General features: G+C 37.7%; 1 protein-coding gene across 3 annotated transcripts in view; it reads right to left on the bottom strand.

Annotated features, from left to right (window-relative positions):
• Positions 1 to 17,426, bottom strand: part of CAMK2D (calcium/calmodulin dependent protein kinase II delta) — a 304,759-nt gene that overhangs the window by 196,842 nt on the left and 90,491 nt on the right. For all 3 annotated transcript variants that reach the window (XM_003798167.3, XM_023518197.1, XM_023518196.1), the window contains exon 3: positions 10,162 to 10,221. In XM_003798167.3, the coding sequence (XP_003798215.1) occupies positions 10,162 to 10,221 (60 nt within the window). The remainder of the gene's footprint in view (positions 1 to 10,161; positions 10,222 to 17,426) is intronic.

The following is a 17,426-nucleotide window of genomic DNA, read 5'->3' on the forward strand; positions in this document are numbered from 1 at the left end:
GAATCTCCTGCCTTCACCTCTCAAGTAGCTGGGACTACAGGCACCTGCCACAACACCAGCTATTTTTGTTGCAGCCATCATTGTTGCTTGGTGGGCCCAGGCTGGATTTGAACCCACCAGCTCAGATGTGTGAGTGCCTTAGCTGCTTGAGCCACAGGCGTTGAGCTGTATTATAAGTTTTAACTTTAATGTTTATCTTATATAAAAGGAAGAATTGATTTCAATCAAAACCAACCTCAGGTTTCTCACAAGGGAATAAAAAAAATCATCTTTTCTCTCTTGTTGCTTCAATTGGTTCCCCAGATATCACTACCTCTTTATAGAGGCAATCAAGAATTTAGGTCTGTGGGGTGGTGCCTGTGGCTCAAAGGGGTAGGATGCCGGCCCCATATGCCAGAGGTGGTAGGTTTAAACCCAGCCCTGGCCAAAAACTGCAAAAAAAAAAATTTAGGTCTGGCAATGTCATCAAATAATCATAATTTTGGATAAATTGTGTAGACTGGGAAAATTTTAGTTTCTTCAATTATTAAAATAAAAAAATAGAGTTTATATTAGATAATCTATGAGATTATGGCAATATTATGATTCGCTGATTATGTGTAATAAGTACGTAATATATTGTACATATTACACACTATATAAAATATATAAGATATATCACATACACACTATATGCAAAAGTTCCTAAAATATACTTACATTCTCTCAGGAAGGAACTCCTAAATATTAAGAAATGAATTGTTAGTTACTACTGGGTAAATAGTGCCCTATAATAATCCACTCAAATGTATATTCTAATTAATCAATCATCTTCCAAAGTATATTAACTCACCACCATAATAAGATGCATTATCTAATTCTCTGGAATCATTCTTGCAGAGAAATAAAAAAGGTAAATATTTTCTCTGCTTTACAAAGAGAGGAACTAGACTTGGTGAGCAGACAGGATGTGTAGCAGTTCACAGAGCAGACCAGCATCAGAAGCAGAATGAACTGGGTCCACTAAATATTTATAGAGCTTTCCATTAATACTGTGGTCTTCCATTTTTCCATTATACCTTATACTGTCGAATGAGTAAATGTGCTAATGTGTTTGGTGTAGTGGGTAGGAGGGCCATTAGGAAAGAGGTAATCTTTAAGCTATGATGTGATCTCAGAAAGGTTAATTCATTGTACTAGGAATTTCAGAGCATGAATGAGGATTCTGTTTAAAGGGCTACATTCTTCATTAAAATTAGCCTAGAAAGGCTGGAGACTGAGTCCAAGGATGCAGTCTAGTTGAAAAGAGGAAAGTTTGGTCAAGAAGAGAGTCTTTGTTACTATTTTAAAGTGGCTTATCAGAGAAGATATGTCTGTAGAGGTCTCAGTTAAACAGTTATCTAAATGATAGGTAGAAGCCACCATGACAAAGCTCAAGGAGAAAGAACTTTGGACAGAAGGAGCTTCCCTTGCTAGGAGAACGAAGGTTACACCAGTGGATGGCCTCCATGAGGGAAAGGGACAGAGGCTCTGCAGGGAGCCCTCCCCGTGGCTCTCCAGCTGCTGAGGTTTACTCAGCCATATCACAAAGACTTACCTTACAAAACAAACAAACAAAATACTTCAAACTTTGAAAAATTTGTCCTGCTCTGTCTGAACTTTATACAAAGTATAAATAAAGGTCTTCAGGGAATGTGATAGCCCAGTAACAAAATTCATCATCCCACCAACTACAAAGTTGTCTCAAATATTAAACTCCTCAAGGAAAAAGGCAAGTATGCAGCTGTCTTCTCACCCAGGACATCAGATGAGTCTGCTCAAAGTGTTTAATATTATCTCTTTTCCTTTCCAGGTCCAGGTGTCTTCAGATTCACATACTGGATTAAATCAATGTTGTTCTTTTCCTGTTTTCCTGATTTCTCTTTACTGTTTTTAGTTCCTTGGGCTTCCCCATAGATTTTAATACATTACTCAGTAATAATCTCATTAAAGATCAAGCAGAAAAAAATTTAAATATCAAATAATTGTGAGAAAAATTTGGCTATTACTTCAAATATTTTATTTCAATGCCTGAAATGTATTTTCCCCTTAACTTAATTAACAGATAAGTTGACATACAGCTTGAAATTTTTGGCTTATAAAAACTTACTAATTAACAGAAGCATAACGTGTGTTCTCTCTAAGCTTCAATACCTTAATGTCAGCTATGTTTCCAGTTTGGGGTTCAAATAAAAATGCCCAGACAGAAGACAGAAAAGATGGAACTGCTTAGAAAATGACTTCAACTTCCAACTTTGTTGAGCCAAAGATGCCTGGTGCTTTTCGTGGATCATTTCAAAGGGACAACCAGTCTGAAGCTGTTTAAATTCTGACCCAAGGTATAGGTGAGAAGTACTAGAGTAATAAACACTAGATTATGATACAGTGACTCAACACTATCATCCCTGATTGTGTACATGTGACTATTACCCTTTTTATACACAGCGGACACAGCAAATCAGATTATGACATCATCGTGCCTAATATCCTTCTCCTGGCCTCCCACTGCACTTAGAATGAAACCTAAACTCCCTAACCTAGTTTATAAAGTCCTACATGGTTGGACACCCAACTGCCCTGCCGGGTCACTCTCCCTTTCCTCCATGAAGGCCATCTACTGTTCTCTTAACAAGGGAAGCTCCTTATGCCCAAAGTTCTTTCTCCTTGAGCTTTGTCATGGTGGCTTCTACCTATCATTTAGATATCAGTTTAATTGAGACCTCTACAGACGTATCTTGCCTGATAAGCCACTTTAAAATAGTAACAAAGACTCTCTTCTTGACCAAACTTTCCTTTTTTTCAACTAGACCTCATCCTTGGACTCAGTCTCCAGCCTTCCTAGGCTAGTTTCAGGGAAGAATCCCACTAAGTCATTCTCCACTTTTGGTATCTTATCGAGATCCTTGTGCCCAACCCTTAATATCTGAGTTCTTGGCCTGCCTTTAACAACAATCTGGTTAGGCTAGTTTTGCAAGAATCTTTTTGCCCTTGATGTTTCCTCTTAGTACTGATCCATCCACTTGACCCCCTCACTCTGCTTCCTGACTATATGCCCCTAGCTGTCCTTGCTGTATATGCAATAGTACCTTCCCCTATGGCAACAGTACTGAATAAAGTCTGTTCTTCATTGTCTTTAACTACTTTCTGACTCTTTGTCTTTCACAGTAGCCTGGTATCAAATTATCTATTTTAATGCTCTGCACAGAATAAATCCTTACGACATTATTATGAGGTGTTACTTGTTTAGACTCTAGGATACATGGCTTTGGGAAAGAAGGGACATTGTCTCTCCTGGTATCGCTTCATCAGCAGTGAATGCAGCCTAGAACAAAGCTTGGCAATGGCTACACACTCAAGAAATTTTGTTGAGTGAAATAATTTTCAAGATATATCTAAAGAGATATGAAAGTGCACACAAAATAATACTGAAAGTTAGCATCCCTACAAGATGTACTATGAAAGGCAAAAATGAATAAATCAAATATTAAAAGTTGACCCCTCCGGTTTCTTCTGCATACATTGCTGTATTTTCCATATTTTCCACTAAGTATGTGTATTACTTTTAAAAACAGAAAGGAATAAAAAAACTAATACAAGAGTGGTTTCATGAATCACCACTTTTGATTGGTATAAAATGTGTCTCTTTAGGAGAAAACTTTCACTTACTCAAAGTTCTCCAGATTACTGATTCTGTGACAAGAGAAAGGTGCATAATAATAAATAAAACAAGCAAAAATTCATAGGGAAAAACTATTAAAAATAAGATTTACTTCCTTAATGTTCCACAACCTACTAGATCTTAAAACCAAGCAAATAATATAATGGAGAAAAGGATATACATGACCACAGTCTGATGTTACTTAGATGGCACATTACCTATGTCAGGGAAATCAAGACCAAGTGCTGTTTTCCCTGTGTAATCTGATTCAGTAGTAAAGGCTAGTGATTCACGTGGTATTGCTAACTAGGTGCAATGATCTCAACACGAACACTGCTCTCTGCCCATCACCCTGCTGGTCTCTACTCTCCAGCATATTCTCAGATGTCTGTTTATGGCATTTGTTTTTAAAACACTTCTCTCTGGGCCCGATATGGTGGCTCATGCCTGTAATCCTAGCACTTTGGAAGGCAAGAGGACTGCTTGAGATCAGGAGTTCAAGACTAGCTTGAGCAAAGCGAGATCCCCAACTCTACTAAAAATGGAAAAATTAGCTGGGTGTGGTGGTGTGTACCTGTAGTCCCAGTTAGTCAGAAGGCAAGAGGATTGCCTGAATCCAGGAGTTTGAGGTGGCTGTGGGCTATGCTGAGGTTATTGCACTCTAGTCCTGGTAATGGAGCAAAATTATCTCAAAAAATATATTTGAGGGTATTACTTCTCTCTCAATAATGGAATAATTTCTGCAGTATAGATGCAAATTCTTCTTTGTAGATTTGGTAAAGGAAGTTTTCAACTATGTTTCTTGTAAGTGAAATAATAGATAACATAGGTCTGTCTCGAAACTTTGATAGTGACATTCCTCAAAATAGATGGGACATTCCTTAAAAATATAAAGACAAAATATGAAAAACCTGCAGCTGGCTCAGCGCCTGTAGCTCAAGTGGCTAGGGTACCAGCCACATACACCAGAGCTTGTGGGTTCAAATCCAGCCCGGGCTGGACAAACAACAATGACAACTTCAACCAAGAAATAGCCAGATGTTGTGGTGGGCACCTGTGGTCCTAGTTACTTGGGAGGCTGAGGCAAGAGAATTGCTTAAGCCCAGGAATTAGAGATTGCTGTGAGCTGTGATGCCACAGCACTCTACCCAGGGCAATAGCTTGAGGCTCTTTCTCAAAAACAATAACAAAAACAACAACAACAAAAAAACCTGAAGCCAACATCACATTGAACAGGAAAAAGCTGAAAGCATTCCTGCTTATAACTAGAACCCTAGAAGGTTGCCTGATTTTACCACTTTTATTCAACACAGTGCTGGAAGTTCTCTCCATAGCTCTCAGATAAGAGAAGGAAATAAAGGAGGTCCAATAGCTAAAGAATAGATCAAACTACTGCTCTTTCCTGATGATATGATCTTATATCTAGAAAACCCCAAATATTAAACTAAGAGACTACTAGAATTGATAAATAAATTTAGGAAAGTCTCAGTTTACAACAATCAATGTACACAAATCAGTATCTTCCATATACGTCAACAACAGTTAAGCTAAGAATCAAGTCAAAAATGCCATACCTTTCACAATGGTAACAAAGAAAATAAAATATCTAGGAACGTATTTAACTAAGAAGGTGTAAGTCCTCTATAGGGAGAATTGTGAAACACTGTTGAAAGAAACTGCAAAAGATGTAAACAGATGGGGAAATATACCATGCTTATTGATCAGCAGAATAAACGTTGTTAAAATGGCCCTACTACCCAAAGTGATTTATAGATTCAATGCAATTGGAATTGGAATTATCTATGCCATATTTTGCAGAACTAGAAAAAATAGCTCAAGGCTTCATTTGGAACCAGAAAAGACCCCAAATAGCCAATGAAACTTTACATAATAAGAACAAAGTGGGAAGTACACCTTACCAGACTTCAAGCTATACTACAAGGCTATAATAACCAAAACAGCATGGTACCAGCACAAAAAGGAACAGACTTATGGATCAAAACAGAGAACCCAAAGATGAAGTTAACTTCATAGTCTCACCTGATTTCTGTCAAAACAGATAATAATATACCTTGGGGATATACCTTGGGGATAAAAATATACTTATGGATCAAACAGAGAACTCAGAGATGAAATTATCTTCATATTCTCATCTGATTCTGACAAAACAAATAAAAATATTCCTCCTCAATAAATGGTGTAGGAAAAGTGGATAGTCACATGTAAAATACTAAAACAGGATCTGTACCTCTTCACTCACAAAAATTAACTCACAATGGATAAAAGACTTAAAATTAAGGCAGGAAACTATAAAAATCCTAGAAGAAAATGTTGGGAAAATTCATAGATTTTGGCTTAGGTAAAGAATTTGTGAAGAAGACCCCAAAAGAAATAACAGTAACAACAAAAATAAATAAATGAGAACTGAAAAAATTAAAAAGCTTCTGCACAGCCAAGTACACAATCAAAAGGGCAAATATACAACCCACAGAATGAGAAAATATATTTTCATACTACATATCTGATAAAAGAATAATAATAAGAATCTATAAACAACTTAAGCAAATCAACAAGAAACAACCACACTAAAAAGTGGGCAAAAGACATGAACAGAAACTTTTCAAATGAAGATATACTAATGGCCAACAAATTCATGAAAAAATGCTCAACATCTGTAATCATTAGGAAAGTGCAAATCAAAACCACAGTGAGACATCACCTAACTCTAGTGAAAATGGCTCATATTAGAAAGTCCAAAAACAACAGATGCTGGCGTGGATGAGGAGAGAAAGGAACTCTTATACGCTGTTGATGTGACTGCAATTTAGTACAACCTCCATGGAAATAATATTGAGCTAACTCAGAGAACTTAAAGTCGACCTACCATTTGACCCACTGCTATTGCGTATATTATCTAAAGGAAAGAAAAGTCATTTTATGAAAAAGACACCTACATATGAAAGTTTATAAGTGCATAATTCAGATTTGCAAAGATGTGGAAACAACCCAACTGCCCACCAATATATGAACAGATTAATAAAATGTGGTATTTGCATACTATGTAGTATTATTCAGTCATAAAGAAAAATGGTGATCTTAAATCTTTTGTGACAACCTGGACGGAACTGGAGATCATTCTACTAAGTGAAACATCACAGGAATGGAGAAACAAATACACGTACTCAATACCAGGTTGGAACTGATCAATCAACACTTAAGTGCACATATAGAAGTAAATCTCACTGAAAATCCAGCTGGGAGAGGTGAGAAAAAAATGTAGGTAAATTCACACCTTGAGTATGAATTTATCGAGTACAGTGCACACTGTTTGGGTGGGAGGAATACTCATAACCTTGACTCAATTTTTGCATAACCAAAGTATGTAAACACAATAGATGTAACTCCCAATATTCTGAAATTAAAAAAAAATACTTTGTTGTCTATTGTCTACTACTTTATGAAAATCACTGTTATTGTTATTTTTGTTCTAAATCATTATTCTTTACATGAGCAAACACAACATTGTCAGATTACAGAGCATGGAGACCCACAATTATGATAATTAAGAGAAAATAAAAAATAACTCATTCATATTTCTCCAATTCGATAGAAAGCTTCAGTGAAATCCACTGGGCAAGGCCCAGGCCTTCACAAAGGCTTGTTTATTCCCTCTGCCTACAAATTTTCCCTCCACAGAGCCAAATGTCTTGCTTCTTCCCATCTCTTACATTTATTTATGTATTTATTTATGCATTTATTTATTTATTTAGACAGAGTCTCACTTTGTTGCCCTACAAGCACTGGCCACAATGCCCAGCTATTTTTAGAGATGAGGTCTTGCTCTAGCTCAGGCTGGTTTCATCTCTTCAGCTCAGGCGATCCACCTGCCTCAGCCTCCCAGAGTGCTGGGATCACAGGCATGAGCCACCACGTCTGGCCTTCTTCCCGTCTCTTAGGTCTACATTTAACTTTCACCTTCTCAATGACACGGTCCTGACCAACTATTTAAAACTAGAATCCCCCAACATTCCTTATTCCCTATCTCTGCTTTCTGTTTCTCTTCAACAATTACCAATATCTGGCATCTACACTTCATTTACAATCTATCTTCCCCAACAATACAAGCTCCACAAGGGCAGGGACCTGGGTCTGTTTTGCCCCTCCTACACTCCTAGAATATTAACTGACTGAATGAATGAATGATACAGGTGAATTTGCCAGTGGTAGGATTTTCCAGATTGTGTCTTACAGTTACATGTTTATGTGTTATACCCTGAGGAACAGAATCACTAGAAATTTCTCTCGTGATTAGAAATGGAGCCTAGAGTTCAAGGACCTGGAGTTTTGTATTCCTGAAATCCTGAGAGATGAAAGAAAACTTCAAGTGAGGTTACCAAAGAATTTATGAGTTTGGCTTCTATGGATCCCTGAAAAAAAAAAATTTATACTCTGACAGAGTGTGTCGAGGATGCTGCCTTGGTCACAAAACTTTAGAATTTTCCCCAGTGTACTTTCCCTTTTATGACAAAGTTATTCTTCATGCAGTGTTAAAATGAAAATAGCTCTTGTTTTAGAATGACAGTCTTTCAAACATTTGACTTTGCTGTCCTACAGGAAATGAAGGAAACTAGTTTCATTACCTATAAGACAAAGAGTTTTATAGAATGACCTTCCTAACAATAAAAACAAACTAACAAATAACAACCTGACTACACAGGAATTGTTAAGTTCACTAAACAAAAATTACAACTTATCTTAAATTTAAGTAAGAGTAGTGCTCTTTTAACGATAGTGTGCAATTTCTCCCCTTGTGGGTTGAATGATGTGCTCCCTAAATTCACATGTTGAAGTCCTAACCCCAATATGTCAGGAAGTGACGGGATTTGTATTTGAGTTAGGGTGTTTATAGGGATAAGTAAGTTAAAATTAGATCATTATTGTGGGCTCTAGCTCATTCATGACTGGTGACCTTATCCGCAGAAATTAGAACATAGACATTATACAAAAGAAAGACCATGTGATGGCCTAGAGAGAAGGTGGCCACCCACTAGACAGGGAGAGAGGGCTCAGAGGAAATCAACCCTGTCAACACTTTGATCTAGAATTTCTAGCTTCCAGAGTTATGAGAAAATACATTTCTATCGTCTGAGCCACCCAGTCTGTGGTGCTTTGTCCTGACAGCCTTAACAAACTGATACAACCAACCAAGAAATCCCATAAACTTTTTCAGGGTAAAATACTCATAAAGAGGTAGATGTTTCATAGTTGTTTTGTTCTTTCCCCACACCAGAAGTTTCCTTTTCCACAGCCGTCAGTATGTTGATGCTTCAGACTGTACTCCATCTTGTCTACTGGTTCCTGTAAGATCATCAGCTGTACCCAAGAAATGCAGGATGCTAAACATTTCCAGGCAGGACTACAAATTGCATATTCCCACACTCAAACATGAGAGACCTTCTCCATGAGAGATACTGCAAATTCTACATCGTCACCCCTTTTCTCACTACTTCTAGGTAAGAAATACTTTGACTGGCAATAAAACCGAGGGAGCTAGGACACTAATATTTTTCCAAAACAACCAAAACTACTGTCACAGGATCTAGTTTACACATTAAAAAAAATTTTTTTTTCTTCCCTGTATTTCTTAATGTTCATCAAATTTTTAATGTTGAAAGCTGTCATGCCATTTCATAATTTATAAAATCATTTTACTGGTTTCTGGAATAGAATCAATGAATATGAGGGAAACTTTTTACAAGACAGAGACTAAAACAATGACATCACTTCTCTCTTTACACGTCAGCAGCAGCAGCTGAGCGACTCTCAAAGACAAATGAAAGCAGCATTCAACTAATATTTTATATTATTTTTTAACTATCAATTTACATAAAATGGATACCTTTTGAAAATATAGGCACATCTTTTCAAAAAAAAATTATACTTGTTTGATTTTTACATTCACAACTACTCTCCAAATTAGGTAAAGGATTATTATGTTCATTTTACACTAGTCTACTGAGAGACATCAAATTAGTAAATGTCACAGACTGTAAATACATCCTTCAAATAAAGGTAATAAATATAGCCAGAGTTTACCTAAATTTAATTTATTGACACATAACTTTAAATTACACTCAGGTTTTGCCCTGGTTGGTGTGCAGTCAACTTTCAACTCAACAGGAAACATACACTACTGATTCAATTAACATAATGTCTTTATAAATATCCACAAACTAAAATTAGTTTAGTTTAGAAAGAGTGTTTTTATTTTCCATTCCTAACTCAAAATACTGCATCAGAAAATAAACAACAAGCATACCTGAAACTTTAAGGAATCAAATGTAAACAAGACCAAAAGTCAGAAAACTGTTTTGTTAATAGTTGCCAATATCGCAGATTACTAAGTTAATGTTTTTATTGCGGGACAACATGCATAACAAACATTTTAAATTAACATTTAAAATAAATGGAAACTATTTCCTCACCAATATTAGGGTGCTTCAACAGACGGCAGATTCTAGCTTCCCTTTCCAGTTTCTGATGATCTGTTTAACAATGAAAAAAAAAAAAAAAGAAAAGTAAATAACATCAAAGCAAAATGAACCCAAAAAATCACAAAGCAAAATGACATAAAATCTTTACGTTTACTTATCCTTTCATAAACAGGGATCATGTGAAGTTGGAATTAGGTGAACAGCACACAGTTCAACCATCTAATTTTATCTTTCATTGGGTTGATGGTTGATGAAGTGAGTATAACACAGAGTGGAAGTTAGACTTGGGCCGGGGGGAAATGAAACCAAGCACTGCTACTATTCATTCTTATTGCTGCCTTTAATACATACTGTCATGACAACTTAGTAACAAATTAGACATATTCACATGGAGCAGAGGATGCATATCTGGAAATTGGATTACCACTAGAGCCAGTCCTAAATAAGATAACTGTAGTTTAATCACGAGGGAGAAGCACTCCAGTCCCGTCATACATTCTGCATACTGTCTTTGGTCCAACTTCCTGGGTACATAAATAACTCTTGTTCATATCAAGAATTTCCCCCAAGTCCTTAATTCTTTGCTCATCGTTACCTGTGTAGCCATTTCTTTGAAGGTGCATAAACCACTACATACTCTCCTTTTAAGAACTATCTTGATACTCTTCTTTGGTTTTTTGTGGCAGTGCATTCACATGTAAATATAACCAGTACTGCTTAACAAAGCATAAAATAAATGTCAGAGACAGATGAGAACACAGCAAAAGCACCTGTTGCTGATAGTGCTTGTGATACCGAGTAGTTGTTAGTTCAGAGCCTTTACATATGTAGAATTTAAAATTTCAGCCACAACAACCCTCTGAGATCAGCAATATTGTTCATCCAATTTTAAAATACGAAGACTAATAGTGTAGTTTTACACCACTGCCTTGATTCACCCAAAGGCTTCAGCAATTTCATCCACTGTCTCTTTTGCATTTATGATGCAACTCACATCAACACATGTATAAATGTCAACACATTTTTTTAAAGGCAAATTATGTCTTTAAGGCTTTATTCTGAAGACAGTTTAGGCATTGTAGATCCTCTATGAGAGGGCTGGGGACAGTCTAGGTCCACGGACCACATTCTGAGAATCATTGGCACATGCTATAAAGAAATGCTGCACATAATGAAAATTTTGGCAACCTAGAAAAACATTTCAAACATATATAATGGTATTAATAGCTTAAAGTGTCAAAAACAGCTTCTCAATGAATTACCACAGCATTGAATAGGCTCTAGCACTGGAACTATCATATCTGGATTTACCAAAGGCGGATTTTGTGGCTTTACCATTATCTAAAACTACATATATTTAAAATAAATGTGAATTTGTCAAGTCCCCCATCTTCTTAATAGTCCTCATTCTTAAAACAAGCTACTTCTAGAATATTCTTATTTAGACGTATTCAAGTAAACACAAAAAGTTAAACCAGATATTGAAAATGAGCCTAACACCATTATCATAAAGAAACACTGCAAAGTGTTATATGTAAAGCATATGAAAGACACATGCTATAGGGATTATAATTTTGTTATGGACACAGGGATATGCAAATATGTACTATGCTAAACCATTTGGTTATACATATGTAAATCATCTGAAACATATATGATTATATGAAAATAAAGGGGAAAAAAGGAAATAAAGGACATTTAGAGGCAATAAATTCCACAGAGTTTTGGCTTACAGAGTTAAAAGTAATTACAGAATTGTATATAGCCTATTGTTATGGGTTGAACTGTTTCCTCGCAAAATTCATATTTTGAATTTTGAAGTCCTAACCTCCATACCCTAGGATGTGACAGTATTTGGAACCGAGGTGTTTAAGGAGGTAACTGCATTAAATGAGGTCATTAGTGTGGGCTCTTGTCTATTATGACTGCTGTCCATATACAAAAAGGGGACTAGGACACTGACCCACAGAGGGAAGCCCACCGAAGACCTGGGGAGAAGGCGGGCATCTCCCAGCTGAGGAGAGGAACCTCAGAAGAAATCAACTCTTCTGACACCTTTGCCTCGGACTTCTAACTTCCAGAATTGGAAGAAAACAGATTTCTGTTATTTAAACCACCCAAGTCTGTGGTCCTTTGTTGCGGCAGCCCTGGCAAACTAATATGCCTATGTATTAGTTTCCTCTTGGTACGTATCACATATCACAAGCTCAGAAACTCTAAACAGCACCCCACATTTATCATCTCACTGTTTCTGTGGGTCGGAAGCATGGGCGTAGCTTCCCTGAGCCCCTGGCTTTAGGGTCTCTGGCAAGGCTGTAATCAAGGTGTCAGCCATGGCTGGGGGCCCATCTGGAGTCTTGCCTAGGAAGGATCTACTTCCATACTCACGCGCTTGCTGGCACTAGTCAGATCCTCAGGGCTGTGGAGCAGGCAGGGTCAGTTCCCAGCCGTCTGGTGGCTGGAGGCTGCCTCAGTTCCCTGCATAGGCCAACATGGGGATTTCTTTCATCAAAGCTGCTAAAGAGTCTGGGATGCAAAAGGGAAAGTCCCGATCTTACCGAGCCCAAACAGGGAAGTGACACCCCATCACATTTGTGGTCCCTAATTGGTTAGAAGCAAGAAATTAGGTTGGTCCATTTCAAATTTCAATACACAAGGACATGTACACCAGGTGGCAATAAATACTGGGACGTTTTAGAGTTTGTCTGCCACGATAGACTTTATACAGTAATACTCATGAGTTTTCTCTCTGACAAGAAGCTTCACTTGCTTTTTCTTCCATATAATCACATAATTTAATGATTTCCTATGAGTCACAAGGCATTCTGCACGTTCCCATCAGGACAGGTTTTGACATTCCAAACGTGATGATATAACTAAATTCTAGTTTTACTGAAAACTAGAACTTAACAGTAATGTCAATGCTCATCATCTGGTATGTTTCACGTTCAACATCAAGTTCACACGCTCACTTTTAGAAGGAGTAGGTAGACGAGGAGGAGTGATTAAGTACCTGAGACAGTACTACCAGAAAGCACATTTCCGTATTTATCTTGCTAAAGAGATGAATTAGTTTTACACGCAAAGGGTTCTTTACTTTTCATTCAGTCAGCAATAAAAATCATACATCCTACCTCGCCATTCCCAGCTCTCACAACTACAGTGGGAAGAGGCAAAGGCATAATAAAAAGACAGACATCCGTAATACTAGTGGGCACCCTTTGGAGATTTTCTTTTATCATCTGCCGGCCCTGAAGCGGGTGTAGAAGAGTTTCATTTATCATTTAATATTTATTAAATTGCTTGCACTATAATAGTTCGGTTTTATTCTTCCTTTGAAGCTCAAGTTCATGCTCTTATATGAATAAAAATACAACCTTTCAGGCTGTAATCTTGTCAGGTCTGATAAGGTACATGCTGTTGGCAATACCTGGTTGAAGACCTGCCACATAAACAACGCCTTAAGAAAAACATATTATCAATCAGTTTTGACATGATGTCAGTGGGGAATAATATTGCCCAGTACAGAGTCCTCTAGATTGTAAAACGTTCCCTGAGATTTTGCGTGAAATATAGTTATTTCTTCTCAGTTTCAGAGATACTTTTTTTGTGATACAGTGTCTCACTGTGGTAGAGTGTTGTGGTGTCATACCTCACAGCAATCTCAAACTCCTGGGTTCAAGAGATCCTCTTGCCTCAGCCTCCCTAGTAGCTGGGACTACAGCCATGCACCACCACGCCTAGCTAGTTTTTCTGTTTTTAGTAGAGACTGGGTGGTCTCACTCTTGCTCAGGCTGGTCTCCAACTTCTGAGTTTAAGCAATCCACCCACCTCAGCCTCCCAGAGAGATACTTTTTAAGTCCTTAAAATATTTTATTTCAAATGAGTTAAAAAAAAAAAATGTGAATTCAGAGCTAATGAAGTAAATTAGCCCCCATGTCACAAATGAAATTTTAATTTTATGCAAAATAATAACTGATCACAAATGAAAATTAAAGTGCTAGCCCTGAACCACTTTCCCATAGCAATAGAAGGATCACTAAGTGACACAAAGCAACAAGTTACCTATCTGGCAATACCAGGGAAGGGGTCTTTTCATCCCCTTGAATAAGCAAATTTCAAAAGTTACTATTTACTCCCTCATGACCAAGGATTAAAATGCTAACCTTGTGGAGGAAATGTAACAACTGTTGCTTTCTTGCAAGGATGACACATCAAACAACCTCTCTTGAAACCACCGAGTCATCATTGTTAGCATTCATTATTACTCTGCTATAACCCAGTGAAGGCCTCAGAGGCTACAGAGGCGTGAAAACCCACAGGTCCCGGCCTCACCTACCAATTTGGCCCATACCCTTCTGGGTGGAATCACTTTCTCAGCATAAGCAATGACAAGGGAGGGGTTTGGGCCAAGGGGGTGGGGGTGTTAGCCTTCTGCCACTATTGGCCAGTTGCCACCCCTTCTCCCCAAGTACACACACAAATGCATACACACACACACACACACACACGTAAACACACAACCTAAAGAAGGCCTGGTTTGCCACAGCCTAGAGAATTTAATTTATGTAGTACCCCCAATCTTATATGGAAATTATGGACCCTTTGAAAATGGAGTGTTTAAAATCTTGTTCCATCACTAATGTTTGTCCCGCTAGCTCTTCGTTGTGCAGGTTTAAGCTGCCACATTCCCCACTCTTTTCTCCTCCGTCCTTTGCCTTCCTTGGACTTCTATGCTCCAGTTTGATATCAATGCCTTAACTCTGCCTGTTTTTGAGGGCAGATTAATCCTGCTTCTCTGGGTTCTTTACTACAACCAGCCCAATTCGATTTTCAATTTTGTCACCATTGTTCCATTTCCGAGAAACTGTAGTCTCCTTACCCTTCTTGGAGCAACCTAGGAACAAAAGTAAAGGAATGATAGCTGCCCTCCCTCATTTCACAACTGCTGTGAACTGAGAACCAAGCAAAACAGGGTAGAAAAATATAATCCCAAGGAAGCTGGAAGTGAGGCCCTGAGAGGTCCTCTCTTAATGAAAGATATACTTTTTAGTGCGTGAATTCCGGAGCGCTATAAAGTGGCTACTCAGAGGCCTTTTACCTGGAAGGTTTAGAATTACATTCTGAATGCATTTTCCTTGCTAGAGAAAGTGTGTCTAACTAAATGAAATGTTCCTCTGGAAAGAATATAGATGCTGTCCATTGAAGTCAGTCACATCTGAAAGTAGTCTGTTAGAAGGAGTTGTTGGAAAGACCCCTTCACTGCAAAATCTGTGCGGGATGTATATGAATCTAAAGCTGTCATAGTCATTCAACTAAAAGTGGAAAATTTCACAATTAAATATTAGATTTTCATTTTATCCTTTTATTTTGAACTGTACCATATCATAAATGTGAACTTTATTATTTCACCTCCATTCTTTCTGACATTAGATATCAGTCACTCCCTGTTATCTCCTTATACCTGCCCACTATAAGCCGGACAAACCAGTCAGGGATTCAACTGTGAGGTGACATTCTTCTTTCTAAAGTAAAGTGAACTTAGATGAGTGTACTGAAAGCTCGTGTAACACGTCAAAGCTTCTAAAGAATCTATTCTGTGCAGGAAGTTCATGCAAATGTTACGTTATGAATTATGATGTCAGTCCAACCTTGATTCTGTATGGATTGGAAACCCTGGCTCATTTGTGAAGGAGGGAGCCCTCCTCCTCATTTTTTTTAAACATCTACCACATGGTAAAAGAACCAGGGCTCTGCTTCATGTCACCATCCTGCTGCAGTTTCATCTAGGAGGAAAAGGGAATTTTCAGAATGACCCCAGAGGAATAAAAGCCCATAATGAAGGGCTTTGATTGTGCAGAACCCCAGATACAAGCCAGATCTCAGGCTTCCCAGAGACAAGAATTGCTTTCTGGTTCTACCACTTACTACTTGCTGGGTGTCATGTTACTTGACCTCCTAAAATCTCCATCCATAACAGGGGCATAAAATATGTAGCACTGGGACTGTATCTGGAACAAAGTAGCTCCTCAATAAATAATAGGATGATGATGACATTATTGTCATCATTATTGCTAAAAATGTGCCTCATTTTAAAAGAACTAAATGCCTGAAACTACACTAAGAATTATATTAATTTCATGAAAGCATATTTATATGTATCCTAATATATTTTGAAAATAAGTCTTCCCTATATAATCACTGATTAATCCTGTCTAAGCCATAGGTAATAGAAATAGTGGGAGAACCATTGGTATCTATGGTTAGAAAGAGATAAAACCAGTACAGTAAAATATGAATAATAATACATATTCAATTTAAAGTATACTCTACCCCCCCCCCCAAATGAATAAGAATACAGGAAAAACTTGCCTTAGTCTAAAATTTTTAAACTAATTAAACTGACCAGCTTTATATACAAACTTACTGTATTCTTATATTTAACTGTTTCACACATCCAAAATGAATGTGGTTCTGATAAACAATTTCCCATATAAATCATTTCAGAGGGAGCTATATCCTATTTCCTAGGACGATAAAGGAATAAATAATAAAATCTGATGGCATCATTCTTATGCTTTCCTGCAGGAGAAATATGTTCCCTTTTCTTCCACAGTAATTGTCATCCACTCAAAGACACAACATTCTATCTGTTATGAAAATGCTTTCCACAAAATTATGCAAGTAGAAAACAAAATCTGTATCTTATAAGGCTCTTGTTCAGTTGCCATTTAAAAGAAAATACCACTTGTTATGGACCAAAAATTGCAAACAGTAGTGAACATTAATTCATATAAAACATTTTTTCACATAAATGTTTATTTGATTTCTAACTATATGCAATATCTACATAGCTACTAGAGAGAAGGAACACTGGGTTAGGACCTCATAGAAGTCTTAGGAGAACCTCTTAGTAAGCCCCTCACTAGTTCTAGGTGATGGGCCAGGGGAATTTGAACTGTGTTTTTATTTTAGGGGAGGAGAAGTGGGAGCATAATTGGGTTGAACAGGGTCCATCACAGGATATATAGTGTTGAAAGGAGACTACTGGTGGAATGAAGATTCCTCAGGAAGATACAGGGAAGGGCTGGACAGGAACCCGACTAGCAACCCCTGCTGCCCCAGTCCTCAGTTCTCAGCCTCTGGGAGGACGTTGCCATCTTTCTCTCCTGAGGGTGCCTCTGCCTCTCTGTGGGTCTCATCCTCCTGCTAACATGGCGACTTAGGCAGGAAAAGCAAAACAACAACAGGAACGG

The sequence above is a fragment of the Otolemur garnettii genome, unplaced genomic scaffold (assembly GCF_000181295.1).
Source record: "Otolemur garnettii isolate 467f Iridium unplaced genomic scaffold, OtoGar3 scaffold00129, whole genome shotgun sequence".
In the NCBI taxonomy this organism is placed as follows: Eukaryota; Metazoa; Chordata; class Mammalia; order Primates; family Galagidae; genus Otolemur; species Otolemur garnettii.